The following is a 15871-nucleotide window of genomic DNA, read 5'->3' on the forward strand; positions in this document are numbered from 1 at the left end:
CAAAGACTAAGGAAAATGAAGCAATGGAGGGGGGAGCTGTGCTCTGTAGGTTCCAGTGTTATTAATACTATTTCCTCAGTGAGGCTTTCATTGGAAAAGTAGGTCTCCAGAGTCACTTTCCCACCACCCAGTTTTCTTTTCTTCACAGCACTTATCAGTGTCCGAAATAATCTTGGTTATTCAATGATCTTATTTTATGCAGCCATTATTTATTGTGCGCCTACTGTGTGCCAAGCACGCTTTGTAATTTCCATCCGATTGTACGGCGCGTAAAGGCAAGGTTTCCGCCAGACCCGTTCACCTGTGTTCACCCAGCACCGTGGCCAGCACACAGTAGGCACTTCGCACGTCGGGGAGTGCCCGGCCCGCCCCTCCCCCGCTCCAGGAAGTGCGGGGGCTCCAGTCGCCCGGCCGGCCGCGATGCATTCTGGGGAAGTAGCAGCACCAGATCCAAGATGGCGGCCAGCAGGAGGCTGATGAAGGTAAAAGCCATTCTCCGGCGCCGGCCGGGCAGGGAGGTGCGGCGTCCCTGGCCCGGGGTCCCCGCGGCGGGCTGGGACTCCTTGGGGAGCCGCTGCTCGGTCTCCCGCTTCTACGTGGTCCCACCGCCCCTCCGGACCGCACGCGGGCTGGGGGAGCTAACGGGGCCGCCTAGGCCGCAGCTTGGGCGGGAGCGTCAGGCCGCGCTGGGAGCTGCCGCTGGCCCTGGCCCGGGGCGTCCACACCGTCCTCCGCCCGGAACCGGGCAGGGTCCTCCTAGTGGCGGCGGCCTCCCGGACCCAGAGCGGTGTTGATGTGGGGGCCCGGCCGGGAGGTCCCGAACCGGGCGCCCGCGGGGAAGGCCTGAGCGCCGGAGCTCCGGCCGGGAGCCCGCGCCGCGGAGCCGCCCCGCCCTGGGCCGCAGCGCACTGGGTTTGGTGCCCCTTTCGGCCGGGTCGCAGCTCCGGAGGCCGGGAGGCTCGGGCTGGGGAAGGAAGGAGGAGGTCGGGCGACAAAAGTTAGGTCAGTTTGTTGGTGGGTCGTTTGAAATTGTGCTGGGTCCTAGCAAACTGTCGCCTTGTGACTGCAGAGTCACACAGCGGGTAATTTCCAACTCCAGGAAGGCGTAGGGTCGGCCGCATTTGCAGCGCGGTTCTCCTTCCCCGTCTCCTTTTCAACCTACCACTTCTAGTCATCCGGATCTCCTTTCCTTGCTGAAGCAAAAGTGCCATTTTGGGGGGTGGGGGTTGGCTTCAATCGTTCGAACTCAAACCGGCCAAAGTTTATAAAAATAACTTGGTACTTTGTATCTTGAATGCAGCGGGTGCCTTCTTGTTAAGTGGCTCCTTTGGTGAGGATTACAGATGCTAAACTGGCTTAGTTCTTTCCCGAGTATGTTTGCCGGCGCCCTCCGGAGCCGACCTCGCCAAGATTTGTGAGCTGGCGCCCCGGTAGTGCTGCCGGGTTGCATCGAGCCGGAAATAAAGAGCAGGAGCTGATTTCCTGAGAGGAGATAAAGAGCTAGGATTCCTCTTGGGCAGAGCGGTGCTTGTTGGAACTAGACGTTGAACTTGGAGTCACAGCTTCTGGGCCCTCCCTCCCTGGGAACATTTCTTTTGTTCAGTAAGGGCTGGAGACGACGTTTAACTTCATAAAACTGGGTTAGAAGTGGGCACAAAAGAACAGTCAGCAGATTCCAAACTTCTCATCTCTTTTCTGCGGTGACACCACCATTCACCCAGTCATCCAGATGAGAGGACTGTTATTCACTTATTTCTGTACTCTTCTCCCCAAATGCAGTCACCCATTAAGCCTTGTGGATTTTACTTTAGAGAGAGTTGAGTGTGTGCCTTCCTTCCTAATCTTACCGAAATTACCTGAATCCATACCCTCATCTCTCAGATGCTTTTCCAAGTACATACTGAGTTTTTCTGACTCCCCTTCTTGGACACCAAAGTTCTTTTTCTAAAGCAAGTTTTTAATCCTTTCATTCCTATTGAAAACCTCTCTGATTTTATAGTCCTCAGCAGTTAATCCTAACTTCTTATTTGGCATGCAAGACCCTTCCTAGGCTGGCTGAAAGTAATCTGTTTAGCCTCACCTCCTGCCCCTTGTTTTCCCACTACCCTTGCAAATCATAATAGCTACCTTTTTTTTTAAAGCTTTTACTTTGTGCTGCCCTGTACTTCACATTCATGATCATGTTTAATCCTCCCTGAAAGTAGACATTATTATTCCCATTTTGTAGGTGAAAAAAATGGAATGCTGAGGGATTCGTTGGGTTGCCCCAATTTTCCTAGCTAGGGAGGGTGAGCTGTGACCTCACTCAAGTTCTGACTCCAGAGCCCCCTGCTCTTCTTACTTACTTGCTATGTGGTGTCCTTTGCACATGCTGTTTGATCTACCTGAGAAAGGCTACCTTCCCCTTGCCTCTCCTCCCTTTCATGGAAGTCCTAGGTCCAATTCCAAGGCTAGTTACTCTGTGAGGCCTTCTCCCCCAAACCCCTTCAGAATAAGTTGTTTCCTCCTTTGTGTGACCACAGTGCTTTCTTTTTTTTTTTTTTTCCAACGTTTATTTATTTTTGGGACAGAGAGAGACAGAGCATGAACAGGGGAGGGGCAGAGAGAGAGGGAGACACAGAATCGGAAACAGGCTCCAGGCTCTGAGCCATCAGCCCAGAGCCTGACGCGGGGCTCGAACTCCCGGACCGCGAGATCGTGACCTGGCTGAAGTCAGACGCTTAACCGACTGCGCCACCCAGGCACCCCAACACAGTGCTTTCTTTATGTTTCTCTTTGAGCACTTGTCCCAATCACATTTGTGTTAGACTTGCCTTTCCTACAGAGTTCTGAGTTCCTTAAGGACAGGAATCTTGACCCAGTTCATCTTGGTATCCCCTAGTCTACCCAAGTTGACCTAATTTGGGGTTCCCAGGCTTCCAGAGCTCTGAGAGGGGAGTTCCTATGGTTTTTAAATTATTTTTATGTTTCCAAAAATTGGAGCTTAGAAAGAACATGTATGGAGCACCTGGGGTGGCTCAGTCAGTTAAGCATCCAACTTCAGCTCAGGTCATGATCTCACAGTTTGGGGATTCAAGCCCTGTATTGGGCTCTGTGCTGACAGCTCAGAGCCTGGAGCCTGCTTCAGATTCTGTGTCTCCCTCTCTCTCTGTCCCTCCCCAACTCGTGCTCTGTCTCTCGCTCTCAAAATATAAGCATTTTAAAAAATAAAAAAAAAAAAAAAACATGTAACATTAAGTACTTTATTTTATTTTATTTTTTATTTTATTTTTTATTTTTTTAGTGTTTATTTTTGAGAGGGAGAGTGAGAGAGAGAGAGGCAGAGAGAGGAGAGAGAATCTCAAGCAGGCTCTGCACCGTCAGCACAGAGCTGGATGCTGGGCTTGAACTCACAAACTGCAAGATCATGACCTGAGCAGAAATCAAAGAGTCTGGAAGCTTAGCCCAGGCGCCCCTAAGTACTTTTAAGTGCTAGATCATTTACATAAATTATTTTCCGTTAACACTTTAAGTTAGCATATTATCATCTTTATTTTACAAATGAGAGAATTATGAGGCTTAGATAGGTTGAGTGTTACCTGAGGTGGAGTAGCAAGCAGACCAGTGTGGGGAGAGAAGATGTTAAATCTCCCTAGTTTCAAATCCCAAAGTCCATGCCTCTTTTCTTACTCCAAGGACACATGGAGGACTGTGTAGTTTCTTGAGTTGTGGATGGAAACTCTTTCAATTCAGTAGAGGAATGCTGGTTAAATGACTTAGATCACTGGTTCTGGGAGTCAGTGTTTAAGCTGGTTAAAAACAACAACAAATTATTGGTGCATATTGATCAATACTTGGGGTGGAAATAAAGGGGTTTTTGATGATGAAAGAAACATGCTGAATAATCAAATGAATTACATCTTTTTTTTAAATTTTTTTTTTTCAACATTTATTTATTTTTCGGACAGAGAGAGACAGAGCATGAACGGGGGAGGGGCAGAGAGAGAGGGAGACACAGAATCGGAAACAGGCTCCAGGCTCTGAGCCATCAGCCCAGGGCCCGACGCGGGGCTCGAACTCACGGACCGCGAGATCGTGACCTGGCTGAAGTCGGACGCTCAACCGACTGCGCCACCCAGGCGCCCCTCAAATGAATTACATCTTAAAGAACTTTAAATTTCCTCAAAAACTATTTTCCAGGACACTCAGAGTCTGATTTCTTTGTAACCATGGACTGTATAAGATACATTATTGAAAGTAGAGTATTTGCATATATTGGCTAAGAAGTTATTTTAGGCAAAGTGAGTATGAGAAAGTCTTTATTTTTATTTTTTTAAATATGAAATGTATTGTCAGATTGGGTTCCATACAACACCCAGTGATCATCCCAAAAGGTGCCCTCCTCAATACCCATCACCCACCCTCCCCTCCCTCCCACTCCCCATTAACCCTCAGTTTGTTCTTAGTTTTTAAGAGTCTCTTATGCTTTGGCTCTCTCCCTCTCCAACCTTTTTTTTTTCTTCCCCTCCCCCATAGACTAAAGTCTTTAATTTAAAAAGCATTTGCTAAAAGGATTAGCCTTTTTCAGAACCCTTTTTAGGAAAGAATGTTAATAAAACATTAAATACATTTTAATTTGCAAGCAGCAAATTCAGCATTGATGGTAACAACCAGATTGTAACCATTGCTTCTATCAGGAAGGGAAATAGCTACAAAAGTGAAACCTGTAGGTGTAGCTAAGGAAATTGATTGCAGTCTGATCATTTCTTTTCAGCCTCTCAATTGCACACATCTCCCCTAGGGGCCCTCCAGCTAAGTATCTTCTCAGAAGGGCTTTTCTCAGTGGGGGAAGTTGTGGATTTAAGAAGGGGGTATGTGACATTTTGCCAGTCATTATGCTGTAACTGTTGAGATGAGGAATTGAGATTGTAGCAACCTTTTAATACTACTTAAATGATGTTCAGTTAGAACTCTGTAATGGTGTACTTTCAGTCCATAACTACACGTGAATAAGTAAGAGTCACTAATAATAGTTCTTTCCTTGGAATTCAAAAGCAATAAACCGGTTTGCTTTTGAATACAAGTTTATGTTCTCTGAAGTTGGGTAATTAACACGATAGAGCTGTGAACGTGTGTCTGGTAGGTGTGTGTCAGAGGGTGAGGGGAGTTTTTCAGATGATGTTATGCCGGTATAAATGTCCTGAATCCACTTGGTTTTAGGGAATTGAGAAAAACATTGTATTTTTTTGTTGTTGTTGTTGTTCTAAGTGTAAAATCCCAGTAAGTTCGGACTATTTCAGCTTCCCTTAATGATGCTCATTGTAAATGTTTCCCTATTAAAAGAAAATTGGGACAGGCCCTGCGAAAGAGAATGGACTTGTTTGTTGCAACATTTGGGACCTTTTCTTAGGGTATATACTAGAGCAAAAACATTTGTCTCAGGGTACTTGGTGGACCTATTCTGGCCTTTTTATAATTCTATAAAGAGTTTGTTAAATTAGCAGTATATTGTACCAAATCACTTGGAAAATTCTCATTCCATTGAAAAGTATCACTAAATGTTCAAGAGAGATTTCTATTTTCTTTACTGCAACAGGAAGTTAGGGATTAACGTTTAGAGGACCCCAAGATATCTCTCCTGAGCCCAGACTTTGTATCTAACAGCCTGGAGAAGTTCCCTTTGAATGGCATATAGACCTGTGGTTGTCCAAACTTGTGTCCCCACAGCCCCCACGCTTCTCTTGTCTTGCCTTTCTCAGTTAATGATCCACTTGTCTACTCAGCCACTCAAGGAAGAACCTGGAGAAGCCCACCTTGCCTCCTCATTCCACATCTAGCCACTTGCCAGATTCTGCTGAACTAGGCCTTTATCCTCTCTGGCCTCTGCCTGTCTTTCTCCACCCTCTCTACCACTCCCTTAGTTCAAGCCATCCATTTGTGGTGGGCCACTTGCACTAGACTCCTTGGTAGTTTCCTTTTATTCCTCACCAGTCTATCCTCAATTCGGGAGGTCAGAGATCTGTATTTAAAACCCCACATTCCTTAGCATGTTCTTTCAAAGTCTGATCTCGTGAGTCTTTTCTCTCTGCACTTGCCCGTGGGATCCCCTACACATGCTCTGCACCCCGGGGTCTCTTGATGGGTATCCCTGCCTTGGTATCCCTGCCCTTTCTCTACATCAGGGTAATTTCTTGTCCTTTAGGACTCAACTCACAGGCACCTCCTCTTAGCCCTGCACTTGAGGAGCTCAGTGAGGGAGAAAAATGGCGTACGCCTAGAACAAAGGAATTCTGGTCTGTCCACTGTATGCTGGATGTTTGCCAGCTGAATAATGGAGTATAAGGGGAAAGATCCTCTGACATTGAGAAGAAGGTGGAACTTGGTCTGGCCCTTGAAGCATAGGCAAGGGTTTGGGCTGTTGGAGAAGGGGGGGCCTGGCAGCCAGTAAGGTTTAGTAGCTCTCATCCCTCAAAATGGATGTGGGTGGTGGCTAGGAGAGATGCCCTGGGGAACCGCAGTGACAGTTCACTCCCCCCCCCCCCCCCCCCCCCAAACAGCTGCCTGCTTCTGACCTTGTGCAGTCCCTTCCTTTGGTTTCAGTTAGTCCAGCCCTGAGGCACTTTCCAGAAGCACTGGGTAAGTGGCCTGGTTAGTAAGTGGCCTAGGGTAACTAGGTTGGTATATCCAGTGCACCTGGCCCTCCAGAACTATGAGCTTTCCCTCTTTCCGTCTTCCCTGCAGGGCTACATTCTCTGGCCAGCCGCTGAAGACTTGTCTCTCCATGAAGGGGCATTGCAGAAGGTGATGCTGATGAGTTTAAGGACAGGTGGCATAGAGATGTCTGGGCCTTTCAGTTGAGGGGGTCAGATGTATCCTCAGCTGTAACATCCAGGAGAAGCAGCAGGCTGCTCACATGTGAGAGCCTTTGCCTCTGGGTTTCCTCTAGCCAGTCTCATTCTATCTGTCTGTTCTTGAGGGCATAGGTAAACCTAACCCTCACCCCAATAAAAAGTGGGGAGGAAAGGGTGTTTCATTCAAAGCTATTGGGAGAGAGAATATGGTATCCTGGTTAAGAGCTCAGGTTCTGGAGGTTGTGTACTGGGCCTGCCATATCTTAGTTGTGGGAACTTGGGCAAATTACTTAATCTCTGTGCTTTAGTTACTTCATCTGTGTGCGAAAGTGAAATGAGTTAGTATATGTCACATGCTCCAGAGAGTGCTTAGCATATCCTAAGTGTTAGATACACATAGATTGTTATTATCGGGAGTGAGCAAAACATATCCCAGGGCAATGACAGAGCAGCCTGGCAGGAGGGTAGGGGCTTGGAGATGGTACTGAAAAGGTGGGTTGGACCATGCCTGGACATGACCTCATTACCCAGGCAGAGCCCATTCTCTTTCCCACCCTGCTCTTCTGCCTTTTGAAATAACCTGTTCCTTAGGATTAGCAAGAAGTTTCTTGAGGCAGCTGTGTGAATGTGTCTTTGTTCAAAAAATGTTTACTTTTTCCAACAAAATTAAAAAGCTCTTGAATTCAAAATTTTGTCTTTCCGGTATCTCTGAATCTCACACTTACATTATCTCTTCGTGTCCTTCATGTATGTGCCGTGCAGTGACCGTCACTGTGTCCAAAGATGAGTCCAGGTGCTGTGGAAGGCACGGAAAGATGCTGAGCTGGCAGTAAGGGGTGGGAGTTTGCAAGAAATACTTTGAAGAAGTAGTTGCAGTCCCAGAAATAAAATTGTTGCTTTTTGTCTTCTCTTTCAGCCCTGAAGCAGAAAGTTAAGAAAGGTTGCTTCTGGTGGCTGATCCATTTTTGCTCCTGGCCCTCGCCACAGTCTCTTTAGAATTCCAGAGCTGAGAGGAACACCCTTAACAGACAAGAGGCTGAGGCTTGGGGCGGGGGTACCACCCACAGGCTGGCAGTGGCACTGGGCACACTCATTGCCCAGGCCTCCCTGTTCTCAGGGTTTTGCTCCTGCTCACATGACTGCTTTTGGTTTTTAAGGAGGAACAAGGTGGAGAGGAGGGGAATTCATTTCAGGTCAGGTGGTGGGTTTTTTGTTCAGTTTGCAATAATTCCAGGTCTGTATTGATTATAGTTTTCTTTACTTCATGATCTTATCAGATTTTGTTTCTGCTTTTTTGCCAACATAGTTCAGCAGCAGAGGAAAATGCTGTTTTCACAGTCCCTAGCCCAGCAGGCACATTTGCAAGCAAGTCAGTAACGTCAAATCTAGTGCTCATGGTGGTGGTCTGTCTTTCTGAGCGAGGATGGTGCCTGATTCTATCACAGGATCAGGGAGTGGGTACGACTCAGAAGTTGAACAGCCTCTGAGTGCTTTCTGACATGGTTTGTAAAATATGTCCTTTACACCAATGTACATCTTGTTAAGAAAGCTCAGCTCAGGAAAGCTAACCTTACAGAAGGAGATCTGCCATGTGTTTTACACACGTGGTTCCCATTCCAGTCACTTGTGCTGGGGTGCTGGACTCAAGAATGCCGTGTACAACCATGTTCATATGGAGACAGAAACATATTCCAGGAGCCAGGCTGACATCCGGAAGCTGACTGTGTGGAGCTGGCATCAGAGTCCACTCAGCTGGGCCATGCTTGCCCAGAGGTGTGTGGGCAGTGTATGCCTATAAGCTTGTATTGAGTGTTCTCTTCAGCCATACCCTCTTAGAATGACCTCTTGACAAGTGGCCCACCATCCTGGATCAGTGTGCTGTGGTCAAGTTCAGATCTTAACTTCTATCACGGACTCATTTGTGCCATTACCTTGAGCCTCAGTGTCCTGATTTCTGCAGTAGGATGATAAAACTACTTCATAGAGTTGTGATAGTAGTTAAATATGTTAGTTGTGAAAATAACTAAGTGTAAGATGGTATACTGTCGACCCGTGGAAGGGGTGATGTGTTTCTGTGGGTCCTGCCTCCTTTGCTAACTATTAATTGAAATAAGAGAATCATATTTGCGGGGCTCTGAAACCTATATATATCTAAACCTGTATATATCTAAACATATACAGTATTTTGATATAATTTTTTCTTAACTGTTCATTTTTGAGAGACAGAGCATGCGAGCAGGGGAGGGGCAGGGAGAGAGGGAGACACAGAATCCAAAGCAGGCTCCAGGCTCTGAGCTGTCAGCACAGAGCCTGATGCCAGGCTTAAACCCATGAGCCGCGAGATCATGACCTGAGTGGAAGTTGGACACTCAACCAACTTAGCCACCCAGGCACTCCTACAGTATTTTGAATTAAAGTCATGATTTAGTATCCTTGCCACTGATTGCTTTGTGTGAGCTTGGAAAGCACCTATCTGTCAAAATTAGCTACTTGGCTACCGTCACACAAAAAAGCAGGAAGAGGCTTTTTCAAATAACTAATGTCCTCCCAGTTGTGTAGCTGGTATTTGAGAGCTATACTGTACTTAGATTAAAAAAAAAAAAAGCTTATTTATTTATTTTGAGAGACAATGTGTGTGTGTGAGCAGGGGAAGGGGTAGAGAAAGAGAGAGGGAGGGAGAGAATCCCAAGCAGGCTCCACGCTTAGCACAGAACCTGACTTGGGGCTTGATCTCACGATCAAGCTGATATCAAGAGTTGGGCGCTTAACCAACTGAGCCACCCAGGCATCCCTGTACTTAGATTTAAGGCAGGTTTGTGTAACTTCCCCTTAGACATGCAGCTCCATCTGCCAGGTTTCACTTTGTCTGGACAAGACAAGTCTAGAAATGTTCCTTGCACGGCATAAACACTTAACGACCAGCTGTGAAGGGCTAGGGCAAATGCTATATATGTTCATGCTTTTGTCATTATAAATTTTGGGAAGCTAAGCTCTGCAAGTATCTTGTTGAAGAAATAAGAGCCCCTGCATTGCCTGTTTCTAGTGGAACCCCTTGCCACCCTCACCTATTGCTTTGTGTGGCTGAGAGAGATTCTAGGTTTGCTTCTGGTCCTGGCCCTGGCCCTGGTCCTACCCTATAAAGGGTCTGTGATTTGGGCTTCTCTGAACTTCAGCTTTACCATCTGTAAGAAGCTAATATGCCTGACTTGCCCATCTCTGAGTGTCTGTGAACTTCCAGTCTTATTCTGTGTGCTGTCTTGTTGTAAACACTGCAGAATGTTCTTGTGACCAACCACTTCTCACGCTTCTCTCTCAGAGTCTTGCTCCTGCTTTTCACATGGCTGCTTTTAGTGTATGCCTCCTACACCGAAGGTACGCACTTTCCCTAGCATCTTCATTTCTGGAGGTTGTCCCCAGAAATAACGCTCTTTCCTAGAAGATGACCTCTTCCCTGGCATCTCTCCATTTGTTTATTGTTGGGATTTTGTAAGTGGTGACACTAAGCTATTGCCCGCCTAAGGGGAGTGTGGTGGTGATGTGTTCTTAGCAACTCCTCTGCCTTATGTTTTTCTTTTTCTTTTTTTTTAAATTTATTTTTTATGTTTATTTTTGAGAGAGAAAGAGCATGAGTGGGAAGGGGCAGAGAGAGGGGGAGACACAGAATCGGAAGCAGGCCCCAGGCTCTGAGCTGTCAGCACAGAGTCCGACGTGGGGCTCCAACCCATGAACTGTGAGATCATGACCCAAGCCAAAGTTGGACACTTAACCAACTGAGCCACCCAGGTGCCCAGCATTCACTTTTTTAAAAAAAAGTTCAGGAAGATTTCTGGGTTTCTATTACACAAACTTGTTGCAGCTGGAAGGATTCCTTACGTTGCTTCTGTGTGCCTGGCTTAGTGGGAGGTGTTAGCTCTTTTAAGAGCTTATTTCTAGTCATGGAAATGACACTGAATTAATCAGGGCTTCAGGATCTTCCTTTCTAAAAGACAGCATTGGATGGGCATGGTAGTTCTTAAGCAGGAGTGCAGCTCACAGTCACTGGGGGATCCCCTGGCATAGGTGCCCAGCCTTACTCAGGAGACTGTTTCTGCAAGTCTAGAATGAGGCCTCAGCACAAGTCGGGTTTTCTCCCTCCACACTCCCTCTCTGCCCCATCTCTCTGCATGTGGTTGTTGAACAATTCCCCCTGGGCCTTTGGGTACACTCTTAATTGAGAGTCCCCTAATGTTAGTTAAGACTCCAGCCAAACTTGGCTCCCAGCTGCTTCCCAGACACATGGGGTGATTGCATACGTTTCTTGTTTTCTTATTATTTTTTTTAAAGCTTTTATTTATTTTGTGAGAGACAGAGTGCAAGTGGGGGAGGGGGGGAGAGAGAGAGAGAGTGAGTCTCAGGCTCCATGCTGCCAGCACAGAGCCCAACGTGGGGCTTGAACTCGTGAAACTGTGAGATCATGACCTGAGCCGAAATCAAGAGTGGGAGGGGCCCCTGGGTGGCTCAGTCGGTTGAGTGTCTGACTTCGGCTCAGGTCATGATCTCACACACTCTGTGAGTTCGAGCCCCACATCGGGCTCTGTGCTGACGGCTCGGAGACTGGAGTCTGCTTTAGATTCTGTGTCTCCCTCTCTCTCTGCCCCTAACCCACTCACATTCTGACTCTGTCTCTCAAAAATAAATAAACATTTAAAAAAAAAAGAAGAAATCAAGAGTGGGATACTTAATCTACTGAGCCACCCAGGCGCCCCCATCTGTCTGCTGAATGGATTTCTTAAAGAGGACCATGGCCACAGCTAGCTGAGAATTGCTGGCTCCTGAAGGGTTCTCCGTCAGTGCTGCGTGAGGGTTGCCCCGGGAGATTTTGAATGGTTGCTTTTCCAGGCACCAGCATAGATCTCCAGAGAAGGGGGGAGGGGGGGATTGTTAACTACTTTGCCTGAACTTGGATGCATACATTGGAGTTATGTGACCGAGAGCTCACTGTGTATAGTTGACTCCTGCTGTCTTCTCAGGGATAAGCCGAGGCTTCTGTGCAGGGCCAGGGCTGTCTCCTGTTAGTGCCTGCAGAATTGTTAGGCAGTAGTCTGTTTCTGGACTGTGCCACACTCCTGCCTGGCATGGGCATCAAGCTCTCTGGGCTATAGTCTGGGCAGTGGACTTTTCTCTTTTTGAAGAGCTGGGCAGCATACCCAGGCTCTTTCAAGTTCCCTCAATACACTGAGATCCACCTCTGGGCTCAGAAATGGACCTCATTTTGAGAAGCATTGCTGTCTTTCTCCCTCATCACTTGCTCTGGGTAGGAAGCCTGCTGTCTCCTACTGGGAGAAGGAATGAGCTCACTGGCTGGTTCTGCTTTCCCTCGCACTCTTCTCTTGGTTTGTCAGTACTGGCGCCATCAGCCTGGAGCAGCTGACCCAGGACAGCTTCTTGCTCCTAGTAGAACTGAAACAAACTTTTGTGGCCTTATTTTGTAAGCTCCTGTCTTTTTTGGTTTTGGTCTTCCTGACTCTGTTCTAGAGCCGGGCCACTCACAGTTTTCCTTTGTCAGGTCCCTTTTTTCGCATCATTTGTAATAATATCCTTTTGATTTGAACTTAAAATTTTTTTTTAATTTATTTATTTAGAGAGAGCATGAGCACATGGAGGAGGGGCAGAGAGAGGGAGAGAGAGAGAATCCCAAGCAGGCTCCGCACTGTCAGCATGGATCCTTACGCAGGGCTCAAACTCACAAACTTCAAGATCATGACCTAAGTCGAAATCAACAGTTGGATACTTAGCTGACCAAGCCACCCAGGCACCCCTTGAATTTGAACTTTGAATTTACATTGGTTTCTTTAAATTCCTTCCCCAGTTCTTCCATCTGAGGATTATTCTCAGTTATAGGGGTGCACTTTTGCTTGAGGGTTTGTTAAGCCTCTTGAGTCATCTTGCCTTTTCCAATCTCAGACCTTCAGATGAACCTGTCTTTTCTCTGAATGACTAGAATCCATCCTCTTCAAGTTGTTCCCCTTGGTGGGGTGTGATTGGCATTTTGGGTCAAGCAGTTCTTATCTGGAGGACCTGCTTGTGCAATGCAGGACTTTTAGCATCCTGGCTACCAATGATGCCAGTGGTTCTCAGCAGCTGGGGCTCTAGAGGATATTGGGAAACCAGGGTGGAGTGGTGTCACAATGCTTGGCATGTAATGGGCTGGGCTCAGGATGGTCAAGTGCAGAGTCCTGTCTGGATGCCTGTGCCACCCTGTTGAGAAACGCTGCCTAGCATTCCCTGGAGATTACAGGGCTTGCTTGCTTGCCTGTTTGTTTGTCTTGGTTTCTCTCACTTCTGCCTTACAATCATTTCTTCTTGTTGATTAGAATTATGCAAAGGAGGTTGTCTCTTCTGCTCTTTGGTGAGCTTAACTTGATAGCAAGTTGAGAGTTTATCTGATAACTAGTAATCAATAAACTGAGCTTTGGATTTCTTGAACCTCCCAGTTCAGCTGACATTAGTGTTGCCCATTCTTCTCTAGTAGGGGGTGAGAGGGATGGCATCTTCCCCCAGTTTTTGAAAAAAAAAATTTTTTTTAATGTTTATTTTTGAGAGATTGAGACAGAGCATGAGCAGGGAAGGGGCAGAGAGAGAGGGAGACACAGAATTCGAAGCAGGCTCCAGGCTCCGAGCTGTCAACACAGCCTGACACGGGGCTCGAACTCACGAACCATGAGATCATGACCCGAGCTGAAGTCAGACACTCAATGGACCGAGCCACCCAGGCGCCCCTCCCACAGTTTTTGTTTTATCTTTGTTCATGTATCTCTTGATATCAGAACACCAGTAGGTGCCCTCTCTGCACCCCCGCCCGCAGTTGAGTCTCATCTTGCTTCATTTTTGTAATTCTTTTGAAATTTACCTTCTTGTGTTTATTACTGATGCTTCCTATTGTTATTAGTACGTGAATTTCTGAAGCCATAGAGTAAATTTACAGATTATTTTAAAATTATTTTTCTTCCATGAAAATTGAATATAATCTCATTTGTTGTTTAGTTTCAATGTTCTATCTGAAATTGTTTTCCTACCTGTATGTGGTTTAAAACATTTCTGATAGCTTGGTAAGATTCAGCTCTTAAGTGACATGATATGTTCTGTCTCTAGCCAGGAATCTTACTCTGATATCTTATACCAGGGATCAGAAAATCAAAATACATGGAGAGCATTTCCCATCCCAGAGCCTTTTCTTCCTCAAGCCCCAGCTTCCTGTCCCTTCACTACCCTGATAATTAAGCAAGTGAACATGACCATGAGCTCCTGAGGCTTTTAGATCCGTGTCCTCAAGCTTACCCTCATGGAGCTTATATGCTCTTTGGGGAGTGGGGCAGAGTGTTAGAGTGAGATTTATTTATTCCCCATCCTGAAGGTTTCATTGTCCCCAGGGGAGCATTTCTGATGAGTCTTGGGCATTAGAAGGAAGACCAGATGGCAGTTGGCAAGTGAGTGGTCTCTCAGGTTCCATGCTTTCCTCCCTGCAGGCTCGGGAAGAGGAGCCAGACCACACCTTCCCCATCGCAGTGGCCACAACCATTGCAACCAGCTTCCTGATGGAAGCTGAGCATTGCTTAGAAGTGGAGCTTTCCTGTCACTGTGTGGCTTGTTAAAAATCCCTATTTCAGACTCCACCCCACAGTTTCTGGACCAGAATTTCCAGGGCTGGGGCCTAAGCCAGATGGTGGTAGTGGGCAGCTAGGGTTGACAAGCAGCAGCATCCTGTAGGAAGAAGCGTGGTCGGGTGTGTCGCCTGCCATGAAGCACCAGCACATCCCAACTGCCTGTTCTGTGCCTTCATTTGACACACTGTCCTTCTCTGCCTACTCCATACCACACATCCTCCAACTTAGAACCTGTAACACTGGCTCACTTCCTACTTTCTTTGGAATTGTTTGCTCATGGGGCCTTTTAAACTGTTGCCTATGTGATGGGAATGTAAGGTGCAGAGGATCTTTTGGGCTTATTCAGAGCCTCCGGTGCCATCGTGAGCCATAGCACCACACACAGAGGGGCTTCTAAGTTACAAAAGGGTGCGTGGGCTGGACCAACAAGGAGGAAGCCAGGGCCAGTGAGGAAGCTGTTCTGCCTGCTCAGCAGGAGAGGCAGAACTCAGCTAGGTGGTGCTCTGAGGATGCCGAAAAGAGTGTACCCAAGAGATGTTGAGGAGACTTGTACCAAGGACAAGAGACCAGGTTGAGACATTGGAGGGATTGTGTCACTCCAGGTGTCTGAGAATGGAGGAATATTGGGAATGTGGGCAGGCTAGTGCACAGTGGGTGGCTTGGGTCAAAATGCCTCTTGATGTTGACTTGAGTTGTTGGAGAAGCAGCAGTGCACAGTTGAGAAACAAGTAACAAGACAATTGTAGACTAAAGACTTCTCGGGTAGGGCCCTGAAGTAGTCATGGTGATTGTGCTTTCTGGATCAAATGGCATTTGTGGCATGAACTGTTTAATAATAATCCCTCATTTGCAAAGAGTTCTGTTGCATAGTCATTGCCCCTTTGTTGTGTTTGATTCTGGGTCTGTGTTGAAGCTGAGGAAGTGAAGGCTCAGTGAAAGGCACATGTCCCCCTCTCCACCCCAGAGTGGATAGTTGTTCTCTTCCCTGTGTGTCCGTGCTGAGGCAGAGTTGTGAAATCACACCTACAGCACTGGGTAGAAAACCTGGTAGGTATGTGTTTGGCTCTAGTCCCCAGTTTTGTTTATCTTTATATCCTCAACACCTGACTCATAGCTTAATAAATCTTGGTTGGAAGAAGTCAGGTCTGTAACACCTTTCTTGCGCCCCTGCCACGTGGCTGCCCTGTCTAGGGGTCCGAGGGTGTTTAAACAAAGGTCTGGTGACCAGCCCAAAGAGGAGGCAGTGTGTCTGCAGAAGACAGTTATGTGTCCCACCGAGTTCCATGGGGTCACCAAGGTGGGGGTTTGTCTTGGTCTGGGGCAAGGGTTGAGGGGACCGCTGTGGCTCTGGGCCTCTTAACCAGACTGGGCGCGGTCTAGTCCACACTTTAAAATTTT

General features: G+C 47.1%; 1 protein-coding gene across 3 annotated transcripts in view; it reads left to right on the plus strand.

The window, feature by feature from the left end:
* The first annotated feature begins 376 nt into the window (after positions 1 to 376).
* Positions 377 to 15871, plus strand: part of UBE2L3 (ubiquitin conjugating enzyme E2 L3) — a 55510-nt gene continuing 40015 nt past the window's right edge. The window contains exon 1 of one of the 3 annotated variants that reach the window (XM_025933669.2): positions 377 to 482. In XM_025933669.2, coding sequence (XP_025789454.1) covers positions 456 to 482 — 27 coding nt within the window. In that variant the 5' untranslated portion in view covers positions 377 to 455. Of the gene's footprint in view, positions 519 to 15871 lie in introns of all 3 variants that reach the window. The other 2 variants (XM_086682352.1, XM_086682351.1) reach the window with 2 other exon arrangements.

This window comes from Puma concolor, chromosome D3, assembly GCF_028749965.1.
Source record: "Puma concolor isolate L17-30 chromosome D3, mPumCon1.1.hap2, whole genome shotgun sequence".
NCBI lineage: Eukaryota > Metazoa > Chordata > Mammalia > Carnivora > Felidae > Puma > Puma concolor.